At 53.4% G+C, this 23529-nt stretch overlaps 7 protein-coding genes across 7 annotated transcripts; 4 read left to right on the top strand and 3 right to left on the bottom strand.

The window, feature by feature from the left end:
* Nucleotides 1–671: 671 nt before the first annotated feature.
* On the top strand, nucleotides 672–4862 carry LMH87_003548 (uncharacterized protein; the record flags this gene model as incomplete). Its single annotated transcript, XM_056194352.1, has 1 exon — nucleotides 672–4862. One exon carries the CDS (start codon nucleotides 672–674, stop codon nucleotides 4860–4862), a length of 4191 nt encoding a protein of 1396 aa, XP_056048344.1.
* A 904-nt stretch (nucleotides 4863–5766) lies between these two features.
* LMH87_003547 (uncharacterized protein) lies at nucleotides 5767–7360 on the top strand (the record flags this gene model as incomplete). Its single annotated transcript, XM_056194341.1, has 7 exons — nucleotides 5767–5787; nucleotides 5849–5869; nucleotides 6016–6298; nucleotides 6352–6742; nucleotides 6810–7056; nucleotides 7121–7241; nucleotides 7341–7360. 7 exons carry the CDS (start codon nucleotides 5767–5769, stop codon nucleotides 7358–7360), a joined length of 1104 nt encoding a protein of 367 aa, XP_056048343.1.
* Nucleotides 7361–8161: 801 nt separating this feature from the next.
* LMH87_003546 (uncharacterized protein) lies at nucleotides 8162–8426 on the bottom strand (the record flags this gene model as incomplete). The annotated part of the gene is made up of 2 exons (XM_056194330.1): nucleotides 8162–8226; nucleotides 8291–8426. The coding sequence occupies 2 exons, from the start codon at nucleotides 8424–8426 to the stop codon at nucleotides 8162–8164; spliced, it is 201 nt and encodes a 66-aa protein (XP_056048342.1).
* A 5615-nt stretch (nucleotides 8427–14041) lies between these two features.
* On the top strand, nucleotides 14042–14808 carry LMH87_003545 (uncharacterized protein; the record flags this gene model as incomplete). Its single annotated transcript, XM_056194318.1, has 7 exons — nucleotides 14042–14076; nucleotides 14138–14232; nucleotides 14314–14323; nucleotides 14384–14456; nucleotides 14540–14575; nucleotides 14654–14709; nucleotides 14769–14808. The coding sequence occupies 7 exons, from the start codon at nucleotides 14042–14044 to the stop codon at nucleotides 14806–14808; spliced, it is 345 nt and encodes a 114-aa protein (XP_056048341.1).
* A 1230-nt stretch (nucleotides 14809–16038) lies between these two features.
* LMH87_003544 (uncharacterized protein) lies at nucleotides 16039–17627 on the top strand (the record flags this gene model as incomplete). The annotated part of the gene is made up of 3 exons (XM_056194307.1): nucleotides 16039–16175; nucleotides 16530–16541; nucleotides 16598–17627. 3 exons carry the CDS (start codon nucleotides 16039–16041, stop codon nucleotides 17625–17627), a joined length of 1179 nt encoding a protein of 392 aa, XP_056048340.1.
* A 756-nt stretch (nucleotides 17628–18383) lies between these two features.
* LMH87_003543 (uncharacterized protein) lies at nucleotides 18384–21350 on the bottom strand (the record flags this gene model as incomplete). The annotated part of the gene is made up of 3 exons (XM_056194295.1): nucleotides 18384–18807; nucleotides 20047–20815; nucleotides 20873–21350. 3 exons carry the CDS (start codon nucleotides 21348–21350, stop codon nucleotides 18384–18386), a joined length of 1671 nt encoding a protein of 556 aa, XP_056048339.1.
* Nucleotides 21351–21737: 387 nt separating this feature from the next.
* LMH87_003542 (uncharacterized protein) lies at nucleotides 21738–23361 on the bottom strand (the record flags this gene model as incomplete). Its single annotated transcript, XM_056194283.1, has 3 exons — nucleotides 21738–21765; nucleotides 21821–22478; nucleotides 22536–23361. 3 exons carry the CDS (start codon nucleotides 23359–23361, stop codon nucleotides 21738–21740), a joined length of 1512 nt encoding a protein of 503 aa, XP_056048338.1.
* Between the last annotated feature and the right edge of the window lie 168 nt (nucleotides 23362–23529).

Raw genomic sequence — 23529 nt, 5'->3', positions numbered from 1 at the left:
GCAGCGTTTTGCCCGTTTGCGTTTGGCGACCTCGAAAGGCTTTTGTATTAGGTACCTTGCCAACTTAGGTACCTCTAGGCCCTTCTGGGCGCAGCGCTGTTTTGGCCCTCTCTTTGCCTGAGCTAATGCCAAATCAGCCATCCCTCACTGTGGGCCCTAATCTTTCGCGCCCCAAAGTCGCCCCGGCTTGACCTGTTGTGCCTGCTCCCAGGACAGACACGCAGAGTCCAGGCGCCTTTTGTCGCTGCCTTCGCCACTGGACGACACCCACCCTGCTGGTGGCTGATACCTGCCACTTCGCTCGACGCCTGTGCTACTGGAGCCAAATCTTCAATTCCACCAGCGCCGCCAGCAAACGCCCACTTCGCATCACCACAACAAACTCCGGCCTCTACATCACTTGCGCGCCCGCCCAAAGCGCCCGTACCCCGGGTAACTCAGTATTCGCGGATTTGATCACCGCTGAATCATACCATCATTGCTTGGCCCGCGTCGCCCTTCCGACCGCCTACGAAAGTGCGAGGCTCTGTGATTTAGGGGCTGGCCGGCCTTACTCGACTTCGTTTCTGCCACTCCGGGCTTCAGAGCGACTCCAATCGCAGCGCCGCCTTACGCCTCCCTATCACTCCCATGATGCTGGTGCATTTCGGTTTCTCACATAATTAAATGACATGGATGCGCAGAATGCCGCCGAGATCGACCAAGCGAGGCCCTCGGCTCCTTCCCCTCAGCGGCGCCGGGGCTCCCAGGTCGACCCCAAAAACGCATCCTCGCTAGATCCAAAACCCGGCAACACTCTCGCAGAAGCCAAGTCGAAATCTAGCGTTGCTCCCGCGTCGATTTCTCGAGCTGACGAGGGCGCCGATGACCGCGACTCCGACGCTGAGACCATTGTGCTTCCCGGCAAGGACGGCCACTCACCATCGAAAGTCCGCAAAGTGAGGCAAGAAGACAAGAGCGAGAGCGACGGCGATGCATCCAAACCGAAAACCAGCGCCAAGGCCTTCAAGGCCGACGCTGATGCTATCAGCGCTCGTGCGGTGGACGCCCCTAGGAGGAAGCGCCTCTCTAGCTCTGCAGGCTCGAGGCTGGCCGAGAAAGACAGCCATTCTCGCAGTAAGGATGGCGGCAACTCTAGTGGACTGAGCTCTGCACCGAACTCGCCAACTCAAACACACCGACGTTTGCAGCACCGCCGCCAACGGTCGCGTTCCGACGCAGCTCCTGTTTCCGATTCCGACTCTGACGAATACACCAACAAGCCAACAAAATCAACCCTCAGAGACAAGGCTAGATCTGGCGACAGATTGGTCTCACAAAAACGCAAGGCTCCCAAAGTCGAATCTGACGACGAGGCTGATGGGCGCAAGGCTAGGCGCCAGCGCACCACCTCAGTCAGCGTCGACGCAGGCCGCAATTCCCGAGACGCTCGAGTCTCTTCACGATCTCAACGTGATGCGAGAACACAGTCACGCTCGCCCCCTCCCCGACATCACCGCCGAAGCACCTCCACCCAACTACCCACGTCAAACGGCCTCAGCCAGAAGAAGAAGCGATTGCCACCCCCGCTACAATCTACGGAGTACCACTCCGATGATTCCTCCGCCAGTGGAAGTCCTCACCCCCGCAGCACCAAGCTGCGGAGCCTTGTCACCCCCTCCAATTCAGAATCTCACATGTCTCCTGCCAAAGTTGGACCCCACAAGAAGCATTTGGATGCGCACGGCCAGACGCTGCTCGCTCGCGCTTGCGCTAGGGGTGAATACGATGGTGTCAAGCAACGTCTACAGGAGCGACCGGAAGACTTGAACGTGGCCGACTACGCAGGCAACACCCCTCTCCAGATTGCTGCAATTAACGGTTGTGAAGACATTGTCAAACTCTTGATCGAAGCAGGATGTAACATGGATTGTGTAAACTATGACAAAGACACACCATTACTCGATGCCGTGGACAATGGTCATTTGGAAGTTGTGAAGCTCCTGTTGGATGCTGGCGTCAACCCCCGAAAAGCCAACGTGAATGGAGAGGAACCCATCGACCGAGTAACGGAAGAAACCGATCATGCCGAGGAGATTCGGTCACTGCTGATTTCTGCAAGGAAGAAGGCTGGTGACAGGATGCGAACCTCGGAAGAACGCCACTCTCACCATGATCTTGATGCGCGCGACTCTCATGCGCCGGATAGTCCACGGCGATCACCGGCTGCACCAAGCGCGAGACGCAGCACAACAGGACGAGCCACAAAAACTCGAAATGATCTGCTTTACATGCCGCTAGACGACAAAACGCTTCGACAAGCTGCCGGTCGTGGGGACGAGGAGACCGTTGCCCGCATCTTGCAAGTAAAGGAGGGACTCGATGACCCCGAGTCCATGGTCGCTGCTGCCCGCGGCGGCCATGATCTTGTCCTCCAGTTGTTACTAGGCCTGGGAGGTGCTAACGCCGACCCCGGCCCTGTGGCGAGTCTTCCAGCTGGATTCGCAACCCCTATACTAGCGGCAATTGGCCAGGAAAACCTCAAGGTGGTTCAGTTATTACTGGAGCAACAGGGCTTCGATCCGACAAGAAGGTTCAAGGGCGAAACCTACTACGAAATTGCGTATCATCGCCAGGGCCCAAATTGGAAGGAAGAGGAGAACATATTACGGGCTGCATACGACGAATATAAGCGCGCGCACAAAGACGGCGCTTCCACGAAATCTCCAGGTCGAAAGGAGCGCGAACGCGAGGAGAAGCGTACTAAGAGAGACGAAGCACGCGCAGACGCTAAGCGCGAACGCAAATCTGGTTCCAAACTGGACACCAAGAGACGATCCGAGTCCTTCTCGACCCACGGCGACGAGGAAACCCCTAAGCGCGGTCCTGGTCGGCCTCGCAAAGAAGAGAAGCTCCCAGTTGTGCCAAGTTCCGATCGTGAAGCTTCACCGAGCGTCCAGTCCAAGCCTCCCAAGACAAAACGCGCAGAGTCAGACGCCGCGGCCGTGTCATCTGATGGCGAATCCGCCAAGCCGCGCCGCAAGCTTGTCTCCAAAGGTGAACTTCGCGGCGAGAGAGACAAGAAGAGTCGAGTCTCATCTGGCAAAGAGCCAACAAGTCCGAAAACCTCCCGCAATGATGAAACCGCAGAAAAGCAAAAACTTTCAGAGAAGTATCATGACAGAACGAAGGCGCTAAAGCGTGAACCCCCTCGGGAAAACGAGTCGACATCTAAGAGGCATCGCAAGAGCACAACACCTGATCATTCGGCCGACGCTGACAAGGATGAAACTGAAAATTCTGTGAAGCGTCGGCGCCTGGAAAATGACGCGCCAGAGAAGAAGAGCAAGCGCTCCGCCCTAGAAGACAAGACGAAGAAGACGAACTCCAAGGGTAGGAGCGACGAGGACTCTGTCAACGACAAAAAGCCAAAAGAATCGAAACGGCGGGATTCCAACCGCTCTGCGTCATCTGACAAAGTGAAAATCAAGTCTGAGGATGTTGACATTGCTATGACGGAGGCACCTATCAAGGAACCGAGTGCTGAAAAGATCGACGAGGCCGAAGTAGCCAGGAAGAAAGAGGAAGAGGAGGCTGCCAAGAAAGAGAAGAAGAGAGTCGAGGAGGAAGAAGCTCGACGCCGTGAGGAGGAAGCAGCTCGACGCCGTGAAGAGGAAGAGAAAGCCAAAGAAGAGGAGCGCCTGCGCCGCGAAGCTGAAGCTACACGATTACGAGAAGAAGAACAGAAGAAGAAAAAGGAAGAGGAAGAGAGAAAACAGCGCGAAGAAGAGGAACGTCTGCATCGCGAGCAGCTGGAACGTGAGGCCGCAGAGGCGAAAAGACAAGAAGAAGAAGAGGAGCGCAAGGAGCGTGAGCGCCGTCACCGCGAAGAAGTCGAACGCAAACGTGCTGCCCGTGAAGCAGAAGCCAGAAAGATGCGCGAAGAAGAGGAACGCGCTCGGTTGGACAAGCTCCCGCCCTTGATGCGTTGGCTCCAGACATGCTCCAATCCAAAACAATCCAGCGTGGCGGAGAAGTTTCGTTTTATGTCTGGTGTCCGCTACGACACTATTCGACCCGCAGTCACCGGCACCCCTGAAGGTCGCGAACAATGGGTACTCAACACACACGTTGCCTTGCTTCTTGGCGAAAAGGATCTTGATCTGTCTCGCTATACAGCGTGGGAGCGCGCCCCTGTCTCCCATCTGGCGAAGATTACTCTTTGGCGGACCGAGTGGGAGCTCTACTCGTTATTATCCGAAAAATATTGGGACATTGGCCAACAGCTGCCAGATTACTATAATGGCGAAGACCCCGCTTCCATGAGCTTTCAGACCAAGCAAAAACTGAAGCAAGCTGCATGGGAGCGGTTCGCCGCCACACAAATGTTCTTCGTCAAGTTGTCTGAGCTGCTTTACACTGTCTCCAATATGCCCCATCTTCGCAACGTTATGCTCGCCGTCGAGTATCGTGAGCTTCTCGAGAGCGAGGCTCAGGTTGTGGGGTGGAAGGCGCCCCAGAAATGGAAGCAAGATCCCGGAGTGGACCGTTTCCATGGCTTTGCGCCGCGGCATAAATACTATCTCGGTGGCAACTTTGTGCGTGAAGATACCCCGACGAAACATTTGATCAGCAGCACACCGTTTCCAGAAAAGCGAGTACCACGCCGCGGCCTAGTTCAAGTATTCCCAGACGACCCAGAATACGAGAAATTGTGCCTCGAGCAAGGTCTGGAGCACCTCGTTAGGGGCCAAGCCAGCCCATCGTTGCCAAACGGCGTGCACGCCTCCGCGATTGAGTCTAAGCTCCTCAATGGTACTAACGGTCATGGGCACAACCACATCGAGGCTCCCAGTGTCGCTGTTAATGGCGGTTCTCACTGACAGCTATGAAGTGATGTTGTTGGACATTCATATGACTTGCACTGACATCAAACACAATCCGCAAGGGAGCATTTCTCTTCAGCATCCGCTCACAACACTGCATAATGACACCACTGCGTTATCCTTTCTCTGCCTTATACCTCTTTCACTCCTTTCCTTACACATCTTCTTGTTCATAGCTTTCGCGTACAGGCGATTCTTGGTTTCTGACTGCTGTTGCGTGACAGGCACGCCTTTTGGGTGTTATCCCCTAGATTAGAGGGGTGATTGGTATATTTGACGAAGAGGAGCTCTGATATGAGCTCTAATGTTGTAACGCACCGCCCACGCCGGGCAACAGTTTTCTTACCATTGAAATTTTATTACGCAAGAATTTTGTCTTGATTTTGACGTTTTGATTCATGTGCTTGCTTGCTTGCTACTTTGTCAATTTGATGTCTGATGTGTCCATGCTTATATGATGTTTTTTTGTACGATGAAACGGACTGTCGGATTGGTTGAAGGAACTTCAGGTACAACAGGCCTTCTTGTCCGATGGTTTTTCACTACCAGTAATCTGTATATAATGCAACGAAATAACAACAAAACCTCCGTCAAAAATGACTTGCATCTGACCAGTGATGCCTGAGAAATCCTGACTAAGCTGGCAAGTGAATCGGCCCTCGCCTGACATCATTGGCCGCCGCACCAAAAAAATTTACCCCACCAAGCCCACCAAAGAATCTTGAAGGACGACAGTCTCGAAGACTTGAAAATCATACCCGTCATTGCGACACGTTCTCTCGTGGCAGAGCCTACCGGACGCGAAACTACGAATTCTCTCTCAGAGAATACTTTATCACTGCCAAGAAACTAGCCGATCTGCTTATTCAACTCCTCCGCAAGCTGCGAGAAGTTGCCCATCATGTCGACGACGGTGGACAAGGTAGGGCTTGCCAAGACCATCGGTACAGAATGATCCCTTTACTAACGAGCGTGCGATGTAGATTAAAGAGGTCGAGGCCGAAGTATGTTTGAAACTCACCCAGCACAATTAATAGACGACAGCACTCGCCATAGTCGGCACGCTTCCCCCAGATCGTCGAATTCCTACCACTTACGACCAAACTCGAGGAGAATGATGCTGACAAGGCCTTTTTTATCCGCGACATAGATGGCCAAGACCCAGAAGAACAAGGCGACCTCCTACCATTTGGGTCAACTAAAGGCCAAATTGGCCAAGCTCAAGCGCGAGCTGCTTACCCCCACGGGAGGTGGCGGCGGTGGCGGCGCCGGCTTCGACGTCGCCAGAACTGGTGTTGCGAGTATTGGCTTCATTGGATTTCCCTCTGTCGGAAAGAGTACGTTGATGAGTCGTCTGACTGGTCAGCACTCTGAGGCTGCCGCATACGAATTCACAACCCTTACCTCCGTGCCGGGCCAGGTCACGTACAATGGTATTTTACATCCTCCTTTGAGTAGGAGAGTACGGGCTGCTAACATATAGCAGGTGCCCCTCTACAGATTATCGATTTACCCGGTATTATTGAAGGTGCCAAGGACGGTCGTGGTAGAGGTCGTCAGGTCATTGCCGTCGCCAAGACCTGCCATTTGATCTTCATCGTTCTGGACGTCAACAAGCCGCTGACTGACAAACGTGTTATCGAGGCCGAATTGGAAGGTTTCGGCATCCGCATCAACAAGTCGCCGCCAAACATTACCTTCAAGAAGAAGGACAAGGGTGGTCTCAACGTTACGAGCACAGTGCCTCTGTCGCACATTAGTCACGACGAAATCAAGGCCGTCATGAGTGAATACAAAATCAACTCGGCCGACATTACCATCCGCTGCGATGCCACGGTTGATGACCTGATTGATATTCTGGAAGCTCGCTCCAGAAGGTAAGTGTAACTTCGTTACCCGTGGAAATACAATATACAAATCGTGATGCTAATTTCTCGTCCTCAGTTATATTCCGGTCGTGTACTGCCTGAACAAGATCGACGCCATCAGTATCGAAGAGCTGGATCTGCTGTACCGAATTCCCAACTCAGTCCCCATCAGCTCCGAGCACGGCTGGAACATTGACGAGCTCATGGAGTCCATGTGGGAGAAGCTGAATCTCAAGCGTGTCTACACTAAGCCCAAGGGCAAGCAGCCAGATTACAGTGCCCCTGTTGTGCTGAGGGCCAATAAATCGACTGTGGAAGACTTTGTAAGCAGATAATCATGCAAAGAAAAACGGATGCGGGTTTGCTAATCATATGGGGTGAATTTAGTGTAACGCCATCCACAGAAGTATCACTGAGGTCTTCAAAACGGCTATTGTCTACGGCAAGTCCGTCAAGCACCAGCCTCAGAGAGTTGGGCTCGGCCATGAGCTGGAAGATGAGGATGTCGGTAAGTAGAGCGATGTTCCAACGCCGGCCTCTGCGCACCGGAGCGCGGGCCTGTGAAGATGGGCTCCAAGTAGTCCATGGCTGATCAATATCTTTCTAGTGACTATTGTCAAGCGATGATTGACCCGATCAAGGATATAGCGGGCTGGGGGAGATGGAGGCGCTGCGGCCCAAAGGGCTTCAACTCCACCTGGGAAGCCACGTCGGGCGAACAACTGCCACTGCGTTACCGTTCTTGCTATCGCGTAATCAGACCCTTGCGCAACACCAATCTGTTTCCTTGCCACCCGAGCCATCGATTAAGGCGAACATGGGTGCTCGGCTGGGGTCCACTCTCCGGCTAGCAGATGACATTCGGGGGATTCCTGGGCGGGCGCAGGGCGCAGGTCGGGAGAGATTGTTGATGTGCAAGATAAGGATTGTCGGGCTTGATGGTGCATCATCGGCCGAGTTTCCCAGCAGGGGGGGCCACGACTTCCGAGCCCCCCGGCAGGCGAGACACAAACAAAAAAGAAAGGAAATCTCGCAGAAACAGTGTTCGGTTGCGAGCCGAGACATGAACATGGGGCGCAAAACGTTTATTTTTACACTTTTATTCTCTTTGGCTTGAAGGAAATGACGGGGTGTTTACATGATTTGAAGCAGGGATGTATGTCTGCGATGGGAAACGAGACCTGCATCAAGTTTGCCGCTCAGCTGGCACATACAAAGTTGGGTTTGAAGTACATATTGCAAATCAAATTTATTTAGAGGGCTGTTTGTGCAATATGAAGGCTACGGCAAAAAAAAAAACCGATATTCCCCAAAAGAAAGAGAACTTGAACTGTACTGACGTGAACCAGCATATATGTAACTGCCGAGCAGCAGCCCATGCAAACCAGCGTAATGCAAACGACCGCTTGAGCACGGACTTACAGTCGCTTAATGTGTCCGGAACACTTCCTTCCTCCGCTGCCGTCCATGCTCCTCCCATGTGCTTTGGAGCCCTGCCCGTGTCAGCTATTGTCTGGGGGACGCCTCCCGCTGGGGCCAATGAACTTGGTAAGATACGTTTATGCTGGCCGCCTACCGAACCGGGCCGTGCGGGCTGACGAGTGTCACGTTGCTTCACGCGCAGCTGGGTAGCCTGCCGGCGGCAGATGGGGGGTCGCCGCCCGGGTAGAGGAGGCCTTTTGGGAAGGAACATGGTGTTGTTGTAGGTGTACTGAAACTGTAGCTTGCTGCTCTTTTGCAAAAGAGGGTCGTACTCCACGTGGGTTTACGCGGTTCAAACTGATGACATTGCCGAATGGTGTTCGAAAACGTGTGGTCTTGACCAAGCTATATCAACGTCCTCGAAGAGACGAGATCGTGGCGACCTGCGGCGCGTTTCTCTGCACTGTCACGTTTTATCGACGTCGTGATAAGCGTAGATGGCGAACGCAAGGCTCCTTTCTTTGCCCGTCCAAGTACGCCGCTCTCCGCTGCCGCACAGTGGCTCCTCTGTGGTGGTTTTGATACCCGGAAATATTGTGAAAAGCCGCAGACTGACGGCAAACGTCTTCTTGGTGGCATAATCATACGGTGCATAAGGTTGTAGCGCCGAGAACGCAGCGGATGGTATGAACAGGGCTCTGCCTTGCCCATTCGCGGAGTCTGTCGCCTGAGCGTCCTCAGTAAATGATTCTCGATTCCGAATATTGGCAGCGACTCTCATCGGAGTCTCGGTCAGTCGTGGTCTCCACGTATCGGTCGAGTCAAATGGTTCTACGTCGTTGACATGGCTGCTGTCAACTCCCCTCAGCGTCGAGAGCTACTCTCCCGCTGCTTCGCCCCGCGCTGGCTTCTCTGCGGCTGGCCCTAATCAAGCAGTTCTTCATCATCAGCGCCTTTGTAAATTGGCATGGAAGCTGTATCTGATTTCAAGCCATCCTCGCTTGGCTTTTGACTAGGGCGCTCACACATCATTTACAATTTCGAACTTTGGTAGCGACGGGGCGTCAAACTCAGCTCGGAAAGAATAGTGCTCCAATTCCCTCCGCTGGTACTGATAGGACAGCTAGATTAAATTTACAACAGTCGTGCTTTGAGTGGTGTTGCACAACTTCACCATAATCTCGGATGGACCAAGGCGACTGAGTTTAGCGAGAAGGGGTATCGACAACGAAAAGCCAAGCCCACACAACCTTGGAACTACACGGACTACAATCCGAGACCATATTTCTCAATTTTCTCAGCGTTGTCACCTAGCTTAGCAACGTAATACGACATATACTTCTTTACTGATGAGCGGCTGGCTTTGCGAACCAACTGTATGCCTTGCCTTACGCATGTAATGCGCAGAAATATCACCATCTCGGCCGTGATGGTTCCTAAATGTGTAGTTAAGACCACAAACTGTCACTGACGGGAAACAGAGTAAGCCACTAGTTCCCTGTCGGTAGCGATTTTCGTATGTTAGTCCTGTATCAGTATGTAAGCCGTCACGGCCGTTCACTTTACATGCTATCGCTTCTATTATTTATCCTGACACGCGTGTGTGTCCAGCAATAGGTATGGCTGGCGCAGTGCCTGATTATGGAAACCGCCTCGTGAATTCGATGTCCGCCTCGTGAATTCAATATCCGCCTCGTGAATCTATGCCATCAACACGGATACATGAGATTTCAGGTCAAGTACAGCTGCGTGAGCAAAACCCTGTTTTACCCAAGCCTGAAAAGACCGGCGGTGGGAATTAAACCTCCTTGGCTCGCGAGACTCTTACTAAAAGTCGTTTCTTGCGTTTTCGGCAGTCATTGACGAAAATCACAACCCGTCAGTGAGGACCATGGTTAAGTGCTGTAAATTGTCGCTTATGGCTTATAAGACCACGACTAAGCGACATGGAAGGCTGCTGCGCATTGCTGCAAGCTTGGGCCTCTGGATCTACGGCCAGCCTTGCGAGCTAATAAACTTGAGCAAGGCCGTCGGGGAAAAGCTGCCCAGCTACGGACAAAACCATGCTTGTTGGATGCCGACACTGAATGGGAGATGAGTGTGGATGCTCGAGGATGCACAATGAGGCACTAAAGCCAGAGAGGGTGTAGTGCAATTACAGGGGAGCGGCGAGATGGCTGAGAGAGGCTGCCTTGGCTTGAGGTGGGCGCTTATCGTGGGGGGCCTGGGCGTCATTCGAGGAAGAGCTGGAGACCTGCTACTCCGTGCGATTAGTTGGCCAGCAACCCAACCACAAAGATTCGAGTTTGCGGGCGATATCGCTGGAGTTTGATCCAGAGAGCACTGGTAGACGGGCGTAGTTTTGGCCGGAAGGCTTCCGCTCATTTGCAGAAAGTGCCGCCGACATGGGGGGAAGTTGGGGGGTTCGGAAGAAAGTACTGAGTATCAATGCAAGACTTGTTAGTTAACTAACCGGGGTCCGAAGAGTGTCTCACAGCACTGGCGCTGGTGGCACTGGTGGGATGAAAGCCAACTGCCAATAGGTGGATTCCATTATTGGAGTCGCATTGCTTCGCAGGGCGGGGGAAGTCAGCTCCGACCTCTCCGAGTAATAAATGAGCAGGCATACCTACAAGTTATTTCGTGGGTTACACGAGGCTTTAGGCGGTGCGGCAGTCTGTGCTGAGAGCTCTCTGGGGTGGCTTTGTTGACAGCTCATAGAGGGGGGTGAGGCCAAGATGACAAGAGGCGTCAGGTCAGGCCTTGTCCTTGACACCGTTGGGGACGCACAAGTAGAGTCGCAGCGATGGTTTTTCTGTAGCAGTGTGTGATGGTCTCAATGGTTTGCGCATGGCGTGTTTCCTTCATCTCTTTTGCCGGCTTTTCCAATTTCTCCCATTCTGAGGTGCATCGGGTTGAGGGCCGCGGCTTGAGTGGCATGCAGTTCGGACTGTAGGCTGTAGCCGAGACATTGAGCACGGGGCGCAAGGCTTGAGATTCGATGTCAAATTTCGGAATGCAGTTTGCGAGCACGGACGATGGCTCAGACTGTTTGACAGACTGCTGCTTGGGGAAAAGACGCAAGTTTTTTTTTTTGTTGGATGACGACTCCATTGACGAGGGCTTGCATGATCGGGCAGTTAAGTGCGCAGCGCCAATCCAGTCTGACGCCGAGCAGGAAGTGCGAGCCTTTTTCTTGCCGGCGGCGAAACCCCTGGCCAGCTTGGAGTAAGAAAAGAGGCCGTGGCTCGACGTCGAGCGCGCTAGGGTTGGTTGGGCTGAGCTTGACAGGCACAGGCACAGGCAAACTGGGTTGACTGGCGACAGGGTTGCTCGGCTCGACTCTGGACCGCCCACAGTCTGCTGCACGACGGCGGAGAAGACAGACAAGGTTTGGCAAACGGCTGTGTTCGAGCCGGGAACAATACTACTGGTAAGTTGTTTGCGCTGGGGAGGCGTACTGATACTGGTAACAAGAGCGCCGGTCGTGCTTGTCGGGCACTGTGGCTGGCTATTGAAAGATCATTGGGTTGTCCAGCATACTGACTGGGCAAAGCGGTCGAGGAGAGGGAAAAGAGGATGAGCGGGACGGGCCACAAGTGGGTGTGCGGCTTGACATAGGCAGATGGTTAGCCTGTATCGAGCCTGTGTGTATCCGTCCGTACCTTATTAATATTGAGCTACCAGTAGGTAAGTAGGTAGGAACTTGGAAGGTGTCAATGGCAATCCAATGCTTCCCGCCACGGCTTGGGCATTATGCGCCCGCTTGCGCTGCTGCAGTATCTTGTCTTAGCATTACTAGCCCTGCGATGCACCAGACCAAGGTAGACGCTGTTAATGCAGAGTCACAGGCTGTGCAGACGGCACTTGGCAGCGAGCGAGGGTGGCAGCTGCCAGCCCGACCTAATACCTACCTACCAGTAAGGTAAGGTACTAACGGCACTACTAACGGATATGCAAACGCCCGCTGCCAGCTGCCAGCTGCTAGCCCTTGCTTGTACTCTCAACGCCTCTACGCCTCGACGCCTCAGCGGCTCTCACTCTTTCTTCCCCGTCCTATTATGATAATCCTCTATGACACCATCCACCCTCTTCCCTTCTGCTAGACACACCGCGCAAGTCATTTGGCCATCCATCGCATTTGCAGCCCCTCATCGCCCCAACCCCCCCCATCGGCCATCAGGTGTGTTACAGTCGCCCTCCCGCAGCTTTACCAATCCTTGCCCCATCTGTTGACTTGCTTCAGCCACCAGCTGCTCTTGCAGCCAATCGTGGCTACACCACCATCGTCTCGTCGTGCAGCGACAATGAATTTGAGAAGACTTGGCGGCTCTAGCCGAACCTACATCTCGCCCAAACCCGTCGATGCTGCGAGCCGTCCCGCTCTCCAGACTCGCCTATCACGCATCCCATCCTCGCTGTTCTGCATGGCCAAACATGTCTCGACTCTCGACGCCCGGCGCGTTCCCGAAACTGGAATGCCCCCCGCAGCGCCGCAGACGACAATGAGCATGAGGGGGGCGACTACTCGACAAAAGGAAAGAAAACAAAAATGAGGCAACAGACTGCAATTTCCGTGCCACTGCCTCTCTGTACTGGCACACAGTGTGGCAACTCTGACACGGCTTTCCTCTTTGCTTGGCTTATTAGCCCCAAAACGGTTATTGCAGCCGCGCATCAAGACCCTCCCGCCATGACGCACCGGTTGATGGTGGAGGGCAATGGCCAACGGGAAGATACCCGGCCAGAGTGTGGTCCTTGTGGGACGCCGCTCGTATCTAGCTCCCAGGCTAAGGCGACCGCGCACGGGGACAGCCCATGCCCATGGGGCAGTCCTGGAGTAATTAATTACACATGTCCACAAGGATAAGCAAGGTACACAAGTACATCATGCTTGCCCTACGTGCCCACCAGTACAACCCTGCATGCCAACACTACCTACCACTACGGAGTACAGCAGAGAGCACGTTTGGGGCGCACCTCCACCATCTTGTCCTGGTAGCCCACCTTTTCGATGAGATCTAAGCATTGTCCTTGGACTTGCCCAGCATTCAGCTTATTACAGTCTGCAAAGTTCTTGTGTCTGTGAACATGGTTACTGTCGCTAGACGAAAAAAATCCTACCCACCCCCTAGCCTCACAGCCGAAACTCTGACCCAAAGCTCATTTCATTGAGCATCCATCAGAACAACTGCCGTACCGTGGCCAAAACTTGCCACGATTGAGGTAGAGCAGTGTCTGGTATGCCCTCGGGCAGTCGAGTAAAAAGAGGTTAAATGTCCTCTATGAAAGAAAACGCAGCAAGAATTGTTGGATTTTTTTTCAAGTACTTTGCACCTCGTATCAGCAGGGAGGGACGCGAAGGATGCGCGCCTTATCTGCCGCCTCTTCCACTGCCACGAACATTACCACTAATACCCTGGCATGCCAGCCTGGTACCCAACTCGCTCATGAAATGGCCTGAACGCTGATGAAGTGCCTGCCATGTATCGTAAGTAGCTTGCGACACTCGTGACGCCGCCGAAGCTCTGTAATATCGTCTCCCCTGGGTATAATTGATGGCTGTCTGGCGCCCCGACCAAGCAAGCTACTGCAGGCGCGGCATCGATCTGGCCGGGTGCCTCCTTTGCTTTTCCCCCTCACAGCCTTGTCCGCCGACATGCATTGCAAAGCGCAGCTAGCTCGCCAGAGGACCAGGGTAGGCAGCTAATAAAGGTCGCGGAAGTCGGACCACCAGCCAGAGGCTTACCAGGAGCAAAAACTTTGCTCTCTCCTCTCATCGAGCCAACAAAACCGAGCAATCATGGACAGCGAGAATCCACTATGTCTTCTCCGACTTCGGTCTACAATAGGTTCAATAGCAAGCGGACAGAGCAAGCATTCACCATGTTCACTTCCACAATTCAGTACAGATTACGCAAGTACTGAACAGATTCACGCTGCAACAGCAGCCATTTGTTGCGTCTCTGAATTGTGTGGTAGAAACCCGATGCTGTCATGCCACCCGGCATCTCCGCCATCTGGACAGGATAAAGATGTTGCTGCTTTGCAGGCTGAGAACAAACATGCTCTCGCCAGTAACGACGCACTTTGTTAAGCAGTGAGCAGTTGAGCCGTGTGAGCCAGGGTCTAGACAAGAGTGTGTGGACCGTCTGTAGCGCGGACAAGGTAGCCAACCCTGGTACACCCACACACACCAAGCTAACAGCTGCAACATCATGAAAGTAGGCTAGCCGGCTATTCTTCAACTCTACAGCGGATTGGTGTGTTGCCAGACTGTTACCTGGCACCGCCTGGTAATGTATGGCTGCCAGTGGGGGGCGTCGCATTGTGGCATCTCCTTCTTCCAATAGCAACGGCCACCGCTTTGCTAACGTTTGCTAGAGCTACGCAAATGACACACACCACAGAGACACATGTGTATCCAGATTTCGAAAAGCTGAGGGCCTTGGCCCATTCGTCTGTACCTGCGGCGCACCTGACCTGCTAGACCGATAGGGAGCTATCATCATCTGCCCTTCTTCGTCCGGTCAGCCAGAACAACATCACCACGAGTCAGCATCGCAGCGCCCCTTGTCTTTACTGCATCGGCCTCATCTGATACCAGTGCCAGGCATACCCAAACATCTATCGAGATCTTTGAAAAACCGTGATCTCTCTGGCTCGAGCGCCTCCTGCCAATGAATAGTGCATTGAGAGGCGGATAGTTGCGGAGTACTTTGTATGGTTGGGGGCCGACTTCGACTACTCACTCCGGCTGGCCTATAGATTCATGACCACACGAATAAAAAATGACCTACAATTCGTTAGGTTAGTTATCTTGCCGGCCGATGTATGTATGTAGTGCGCGCTATTATTTAGCCCGCTGCCGAGCTAAAACCCTCTCAGTCGGTATACTGGAAATGGGGTGTGGTGCAGCATCCGGCCTCCTCACACCCCCATCACCCCCATCTCTCATTCTCCCCTCCGCCTCCCACACCATTTCCTGTCTGGGCTGTCAATGGTGCTCATTGAGCTTCTTCCAGGCCGCACCCCTGCATCTTTCATCGTGTGCACCCTGGAAGGGTTGAGGCATATGGCTTGGGCCAGGGCCCTTGCACAGGTACATGAGGTAGCTGTCTGCTCTACCAACACGCGCCCGCTCCATTCCTACAAGTATTCCTGTACGCCTGGTCGTCATATTTCGTCCTTTCATTTTTCCGGAATTGTTGCTGTCTGGTTTGTCTGGTGTGCACAATAAGCAACTCTGGATCTTTGGGTCAGTATCTTATCGCTATACTGTTTCGACTTCCAAGACTTCCCCTTTGCGCATTTCATGATACTTCGACAAGGAAGGAAACCCTCTACACTCAGACACATCTGCTTTTTCCGGGGGTTTTTTTCAGTCAATACAGAACGCAAGATCCCCATAGCACTATCCAGCGCAGTGAGGGGAATACTCTTGGCTGACATTCGACGTCTTACCTTGTCAATCATCAATCATCCTCTTTACTTCCTCGCGGCCCCGTTTCAGAGCCAGAGTGTCAAAGCGCCAGCCTAAACCTACGCTTCTTCACTTTAGCCCAACCCAGTTTCTGCAAATATCACCAGTATAGAAGGGGCAGCCTTCGCAGCTGCAGCAATTCGATTCCCTCGCTGGTGGACCTGTCAGGCTGTCGAAGGCTCTTCCTCATATCTCTTTCGGGCATTCCTTCCAAGAAAATTCTGCGTCTATGTCGTTTCGATATTGACATAGCAGGTTTGACGATGTAAGTAGGCTATTGATAGTGCTCTTCGGCCATATTGATGGAGAGTGTCCCCATCTACTGCTCTCAAAATGCTAACAATATTGGGGGGCAGCTGCTTTCAACTGCCAGCTCTCGACAAGCTTGAGAGCCATAAATATGAAGTCCGAGACTAGCCAGACGGACGAACCATCCGGCAACGATGCCATGATCACTCCCAACCATTATACACAAGGGCCGTGGCATAGCACAAGCCCTTACAGCCAAAGCCCTTACGGAAATAGTCCCTTGAACGAGTATGCGCATTTTCAGCATTACATACCGCATGGAATGCCCATAGAGCCACTTTCAGGCATGCACACACCATTATCTCACCAACAGATTACGCACGCAGGACATATGACGCATCAACACCTGCCTATGTTAACCACAACTGCAACATGGCCCAGTGAGCTGGCCGCGCATGCACCTTCAACTGGCTACTCTGTTTCGTCTCATACACTAGCTCCAGCGCCGATGGCTGCTATGTGTGGCGCAAAGCCTCCTGAAAAAACGAGGAAGACTTTGACTTTTGAACAAAAGAGGGACATGTGTCTCTATCATGAGAGTAATCCGAAAATGAGGCAGGCGGACATTGGAGAGATATTTAGGGTGGAAAGAAGGTATGAAACCAACGCGAAATCAGTCTCTGTTCAATAGCTAACCTGCGGTATTTAAGCACTGTGTCCAAGGTTTTGCGCAACAAGGAGATGTATCTCAAAGGCGAAGTCGAAAAAGATTCCAACGGCAAACGTACAAACGGGAAGAACCCTGATTTTGAACGCACGCTCGGGAACTATATTCGGAAACAAAGAGAGCACGGACTTCCGATGAGCGACACCGAGATCATGGATAGAGCGCGCCAATACGCTCGCGGCAGCCCCAACCACCAGGCGATCCTCGCCAAATTGACACCGTCTTGGCTGAACAAGTTCAAGCTTAGATATTCGATCGATACTACAGGAGGGGCTCTGAGACGTGCTTCTGAGCCAAGCATTCCTGAGAAATTATCATTCTCTGCCAGGTTCCCGGATATCTCGCCGACGTCGCCATCGGCACAGACTTCGCCATTGTCTGTGAGCCCTAGCGACGATGATCTACAGTCCCGTGGAAAGCACGACTTCACATATCGCCAGTTTGCATCTCAGTCAGAAACCTCACTGACGAACAACGCGACGTCATTTTCCTCGGAACTCATTAGCCCCGTTGGGCCGTTTGGCTATTCGCCTGATGGACATTCTTCGGGATTCCCCTTGGACCCAGAGTTTGAAGCTGAACAGAAGCGGAACGGCTCCTTTCATTCGATGGAAGTGGAATATGCCAGCCAAATGCATAGCGAAGCCACCGACTCTACCTTGGTGACGCCCCGCAATGCTCCGCCCGCGTGCAAGCAAGAGTCTCCTGTTGCCGATACCATGGCCTCCATTCCCAGCATGCGCCTTTGTGGGAAGAAACTGAATACAGGTGTCAGGGTTTCACCGACTACGCCAAGCCCAGAAGATGCGCAGCGCGCAGCTGCTACTCTGTTGAATTATCTCCAGAACCTGGGCCATTGCGGCCAATTTGAGCATGAATATTCGACCATCATGAAGCTCACCATGAAACTAGACATACACACGAATCATTTTCCTTACCATGAAGCGAGAGGCCTGGCGAGAATTGCGGAAGGAGACGGGGAACTGATTGCTGCTGGTGGAGGTGATGACTAGTCAATGGACAAGGCATGGAGGCATACTGGTTTGTGGTTTTTCATTTTGTGTTTGACTTTTTCAAACCTGTTTCATTTTACTGTTTCAGTCGGCGTTCAAAGGGATTGACACCCCTCAAACAGCCCTCCCCCCCTACCTTGCTTGATAGTAGGGATCGCTGCACGAGACTGCTTCATCTTCGCGTATCGGCGGGAGTATATGGAAACCAGCAGCAAAAGGGTGGCTTTGTTTCTTTGTCTTTTTGGCAGTTGATGGTGCTGGAGGGGCAAAAAAGATATTCAAGAGGATGAAAGATTGGGAGGCGACTCTTCACACGTCTGGCAACAGACCGTTCGGCAACGAATTTCCAGGGGCAGCTTTGCGTAAAAGCAGGCCAAGGACTGGGATTGTTCTATATCCATATTTACTTGGGCATTCTTGCTCCTTGTGTTTTTTTGTGTTTTATGCTGGTGTTGGGACATTTGGACCAGATTGTGTTTGTGACAGTGCAGCGAAGGACCATGGGCAAGGGATGTTTCTAGGGTCATTGGTGAGCATATATCTCTATCGCTCCTTTTCATTTATATTGGGTGGCTTAATTTAGCCAGTTATTTCCTTGGTAAACAATGACACCGAGCTGGCTCGATACTCTGAAACAAAAATTTACTACAATTCTTCAGTCATGGTGCTTCGTCGTGTATATGTGTATGTGGGTATCATTATACTATGCTCTCTAAACATGGAAACAAGACAAGCAAGAAACTAGAAAAGCAAGTTTTAACCCAGCCTCTCTTCCCATAGCTCGCCTACGCCTTTCTCACTAAGCTCCGGCATCAGACGAACCAGCACCAGCTCCAGAACACCGTACATGAGATGCTTGTTGCAGTACTCGTCGTTCAGCACCATGAGCAAGTCCTCCATGCCATCAACCATGGCACCGCCGCCGCCGCTCTGCGCATCAGCAGCCGTGTCCGATGGTGCGCCGCCGCCCAGGTAGACCTTGGCCACGCCCGTGGGCAGCAGGCCCAGCAGGGCCCCGGCCGCCTTCTTGCGCAGCGCCAAAAACTCGTCGTGCGAGGACGGGGGCGCGAGGGTCGACTTGCCAGGTGCGTTGTTGGGGAAGAGCACGCCCCGGAGGGTGCGCAGCACGCCGGGCAGGTGTGACGCCGAGAACAGTCGCTGAATGTAGTGGGACAGCAGCCTAGTTCCAAAGAGGAAAGCCTCTCGTGTTAGTGAGGGGTCTTCGTGAAGAATTCTCCGGTCCTTGGTCGTTTTATGTCATTGCAAGGGTATGTGGGGGTTAGGTAGAGAGTGTGGTGTGTGTGTGTGGACGGCGTAATGTGACTGGAGACTTGGTGTTTGTCTTGTGGATTGAGAGGTGTGGCTATATGTGGGCAACATCGAATAATAATTTTCGGCGAGGAAATGACGAATATGCTGTGCTCCCTCAAAAAGGCTTGCAATTGTGGCTTGCATTTCCATGACACGGGCCATGCGGCCTTGACATGCGTTCGCATAGCCATGGAGAGACGAGACGAGAGCCTGGCCCAAACACGCGCGCGCATAGTAGACTTCCCATCTCACCATGCAGCTGCGAGGTCGTACAGGCGCGGACTGCAGGCCGCCAGGTGCAGCCATGCCACTTGGTGATGCACAGAGGCTCCTTGGTCACAGTCGTACAGTAGCGCCCCAAGAACGTAGCATTTGCATGCTGGGCATTATCGTTCCCGCACACCCTTGGGATCAGCTCTGCTAGCTCTGGCAGCGTCGTCCGTGACATGGCCCACGGAAAGGGGCCATGCAGCCTGATGCGAACAGACAACGACGACGCTATAATAGTCTGGTTGCTGCACAATATCCAGCCAGAGGAGGAAGGGTCTGGGCCAAGGATTCAAAAGTTCCAGGCACGTTGCGTGGGCGGCGCAGGCCCCCTGTCAATCTCGGCGCGTAAAACGGTCGAGTCCGATGCATGGTTGGATGGCTTCGTTGGGCTGGGTCACTCGATCAATCAATCGCAGGACCGAAGGCGACTTTTGCGCCACCATTGGCCAGCGGCGTCCGAAGCTAGGCGAACGAACAACAAATTGCGGGCTCCATCAAGAAAGCACCCCCAAACTTTGTTGCCTAATTATACTGCCACACCGTGGTGTCGAGAATAATCACCTTTTCTTTCCTTTTTACTGTTGCCGCCGATGGGCAAAGTCAAAGGTGTCGCGGCACCAGGCTGCGTTGGGGTTGGCCAGCTTCGGGTCGGCCCTTGATCAGGCGGGCCGATGCGAATGCTTGCTGATGCATCTTTGCTCCAGCGCCGAGACCTCGTGACGCCGGCGGAATGCGCGATATACACGAATATGGTATGGGTTTGTCATATAGGAAGAGGGTGTAGGCGAATGAGAGGGCAATATTCATGGCGAAAGGGAAAAAGAAAGCAGGGACTTACCGGTCAAGTGGGCTGTCTAGGCTGACCAGTCTTCCTGGCCCATAGACTGCTTGATACTGCACCCACGAGAGGGTTCCTGAAAGCCACGGCATTCGAGAATCCAGCTGAACAAGGTTCCCTACGCACTGCCATATTTTGAAGCTGAGAACAGGGACCTTGACAGGCTTGTCATGATCATCGTCGTCGCGTGACTTGCTACTCGCGCCCATGTCGCCCACCGCTGTTTGCCGGAGAGGCAGTGAGGACGACGCCACGAGCGTGATTATCAATAACCGGGCAGAGGAGAATATCATCACCGCAAAGTGGATCATAGTCAAGAATACGGCTTGCGCTGACCACTTTATGCGCTCCGTCTTGCCTCTGGCCTTCGCCGGGGGTGCGTGCCGGCCAGAGACCATTCTCTGCGTAGCCCGTGTCTTCTTCTCGCCGAGAACCCTGCCCGCGATGCAAACGCTCTCATAAAGGAGCCAGGGCTGCGATGCCTTGCCTGCAATAATATTGCCGACGATGAGCTCCGAGAAGATTTGTCCAACAATGGCGGTCAGACATGGATTCTCCAAGTCTTCCGTCGGCAGCAGGATAGCAAGAACGGCTTGCACCAGGAGCTGGCGATAGGCTGCTTCATTTTCCGTTTGCTCCTGCACAGAGTTCTCATCAACAGCTCTAGGCAAAGGAGAGAGCTGGGGTAGCGGACACAGTGCATGGTACACCTCTCGCGGATTAACCGTCACCGGCTCCTGCGACATTGGGCCATGGCTCGTTCTATATGCTGTTGATGATTAGCATTGAGTGACGTATTCCCCTGCACCAGGATCGTGTTGCCTACCTGTTATATGTCTGTCCAGCAGATCTGGTATCTCATCCAGCACCAAGCTCTCCACATCCAGTGTCCTGAAGCGCTGCTCAAGCGCCCTACTGCAGTGAGCAATGACCTGCAGGACCTCGGCAACGAATGTCTCGTCGGGCGTGATCTTGTTGTACCAATCTTGCACAGACTCGCGTATTATTATAGCCAGGAATGCATACAGCTGCAGATCGACGTCGTTTCGGCTCGTCAGGGAGGGAAGTAGCTCCTCGATCGGGGGAACCTCGTCGCGGCCTTTGTCGCCGATTTTCTGGGGGCAGAGAACGCGGCGTATAAGCATCAGTGTTGCCTTGTCTGATAACGGATCCGTAGATGGCGCTCTCTCGGGGCGTCGCACGTCGCCAGAGGCTGCGGCATCGCGTTGCTGCTGCGCTGCTGATGGCCGAGTGCGCGGGGCGGCCAGCCTCGTCGGAGGCGCTGCCACGAAGGCACTACTCATCGCAAAGTCGCGCTATTGCAATAAACCGAGTCGCACATCAATGCGCAGCTCGCCGATCAATCTCTGGCTGCCTTTTGCAAGTCGTCTTGTAGCGAGACTCGCATGTTGTGTTGATGAAGTTGATGTCCGGTGAGCTACAGTGGATTGCAGCGGATGGTCCCGCCAAAGCCGCTACGGCGGTCGAAGAGACGCTCCCCACAAGGGTCTTTACGTGGAGGCGGCTATTTGAGAAAGTCCAATTTTGACGATTCTAACGTGCGAGCAATCGAAATTTGGAGCTTGGTCTATTTTGCTACTTGTTGTACATACAGTTTACATGTTACTTTCTAGATTACATGAGAATGTGCGCGTGACCGTGTGGTCACATACTACGCTGCCCCGTTCAGCTCAATCGTCCTTGGTTGTGGTTTCATATCTAGAAAATCATGTTAGTAGACGCTTTGCTTTCAGGAACGAAAAAAAAAACATACCTCTTGCCGCGGAACGCCCACACGCCCCAGTTGCCACAGGTAATATCCTGAGGGTCGGCGTCGTTGAGGTCCCACCGGAGACTTCTGAAGTTGTTCTCCCCAGGCTCAAGCAGAATATCAAACTCGCCACGCGACTTGTTTCGGACCCATTCGACATCGCGGTCCAAATCCTGCTGTGTGTAGCCAGTGCTGATGATAGGCACCTTGGTCTCCAAAAGCAGAGGCAGAGTCTCCTCCCACTCGTGACTGCTGGCGGGATGGCCAAGGCCGGGGTGGAAGAGGACGAAGCAGTCGAAGTACGGGTCATAAGGCGCAAAGTGGCCGGTCTTGTGGATGGTGTGGTAGTAGTCCACGATAGTGCTAATCTTCATCTTGTACCAAACTCTATCCTCGACAATCGCGCCGAATGGGTTCGACGGCGTGCGTTCGGGAAGAGGAAACTCATCATCACGGTTAGCCATGCTCTCGGGGCCAACCATGATGAGATGCAGCCTAGACTCGGGGAATAGATGCGCCAGTTGCACCCAGGTAGACCGCGGTAGGGACGACTCAGCACGAGCTCCTAGAACAAAGACTCGAACAGGCGGGGGTTCGGGACGAAGTGTTTGAATCGTAGCACCGCGTCCGGAGCGGCCGGGGTGGAGGTTATATCTCAAAGCTGCTAATGTCAGCCACTACTTTGAAAAGTTGCAGACCAGCAATGCATGTTACTTACCACTAAAACTCTTGAGGCCTTCGGTGGTGAGACGACCTCCGCTTTGGAGATTGTAGGGGCTAAGCTCATGAAGAACGCTGGCAACTGTAATGGGATATGTCAAAAGACGAGTGATCTGGCGCATGGATCGGTCAGAATCAACAGCGTTGAACTCGCGAGTGTACATGAAAGTGTCCCAGTTGTTCATGTTCACAGCGGCATCATCAAGCTGGAGATCAGGCAGATTGGCCTCATGAAAGACTCTTCCGGAGCGCAGATCATGATCATCTTCGTTGATTTGACGCAGGGTGTCGCAAACTTTCAGGTGCTCTTCGTAATGATCCATCCAGTGCTCCTTGCTGCAATATACGGGAACGCCGCAGTCGGGGCATTCGAAATCAACCTTTGCGGGGGGCATTTCACCTGTTGCGGGTTGCTCGCCCTCGGGAAGTGTCGACATCTTGGTCGGCTGGTGGTCCGGGTGAGGGCAGCAGGCATGCTGACGCATGAATGCGGCGCGGCGTCGGAATTCGGGCACGGGTGAGTCGGTAAAGGAGTGGAAGAGGTCATCCTGCGAGATCTTGACAGAAGTGGGCACAGGAGGCTTGTCGGAATTGCTGAAGCTAAAAGATGGCGCAGACTGAGAGGAGTATTCTCTCGCCGCCGGTGTCGCAGCAGTTGCCGCCTTCACTGCCTGTTTGTTCGAGGAAGTCGTAGCCGCAGTCTTGGAGAGGCTCGACATGGCTGCAAGCTGCCTGGCGGCACCTCGTTGAGCTAGACGCCCACGAAGAGCCGTAGAGCATTGGCCGCAAAGGCTCTGTGCCGCGCGGCGAAGAGACGGCTCCATTGCTGCTGGATTGTCGCAAGACTGGTCGGGTCTTGATGCGATTGAGTTTGAGCAACTGACTTGTCGGATGTTTTTTACGCATATTATTAGAGGAAGGAGGTTTCGGCCCACTTTGGCGTTCGATGCAGAGCATGTGAAGGAGGTGTTGGCCGCGGGTCTACTTGCATG

This window comes from Akanthomyces muscarius, chromosome 2 (genome assembly GCF_028009165.1).
Source record: "Akanthomyces muscarius strain Ve6 chromosome 2, whole genome shotgun sequence".
Classification (NCBI taxonomy): domain Eukaryota; kingdom Fungi; phylum Ascomycota; class Sordariomycetes; order Hypocreales; family Cordycipitaceae; genus Akanthomyces; species Akanthomyces muscarius.
The sequence above is the reverse complement of the archived record's forward strand: the minus strand, read 5'-3'. Positions and strand labels throughout refer to the sequence as shown.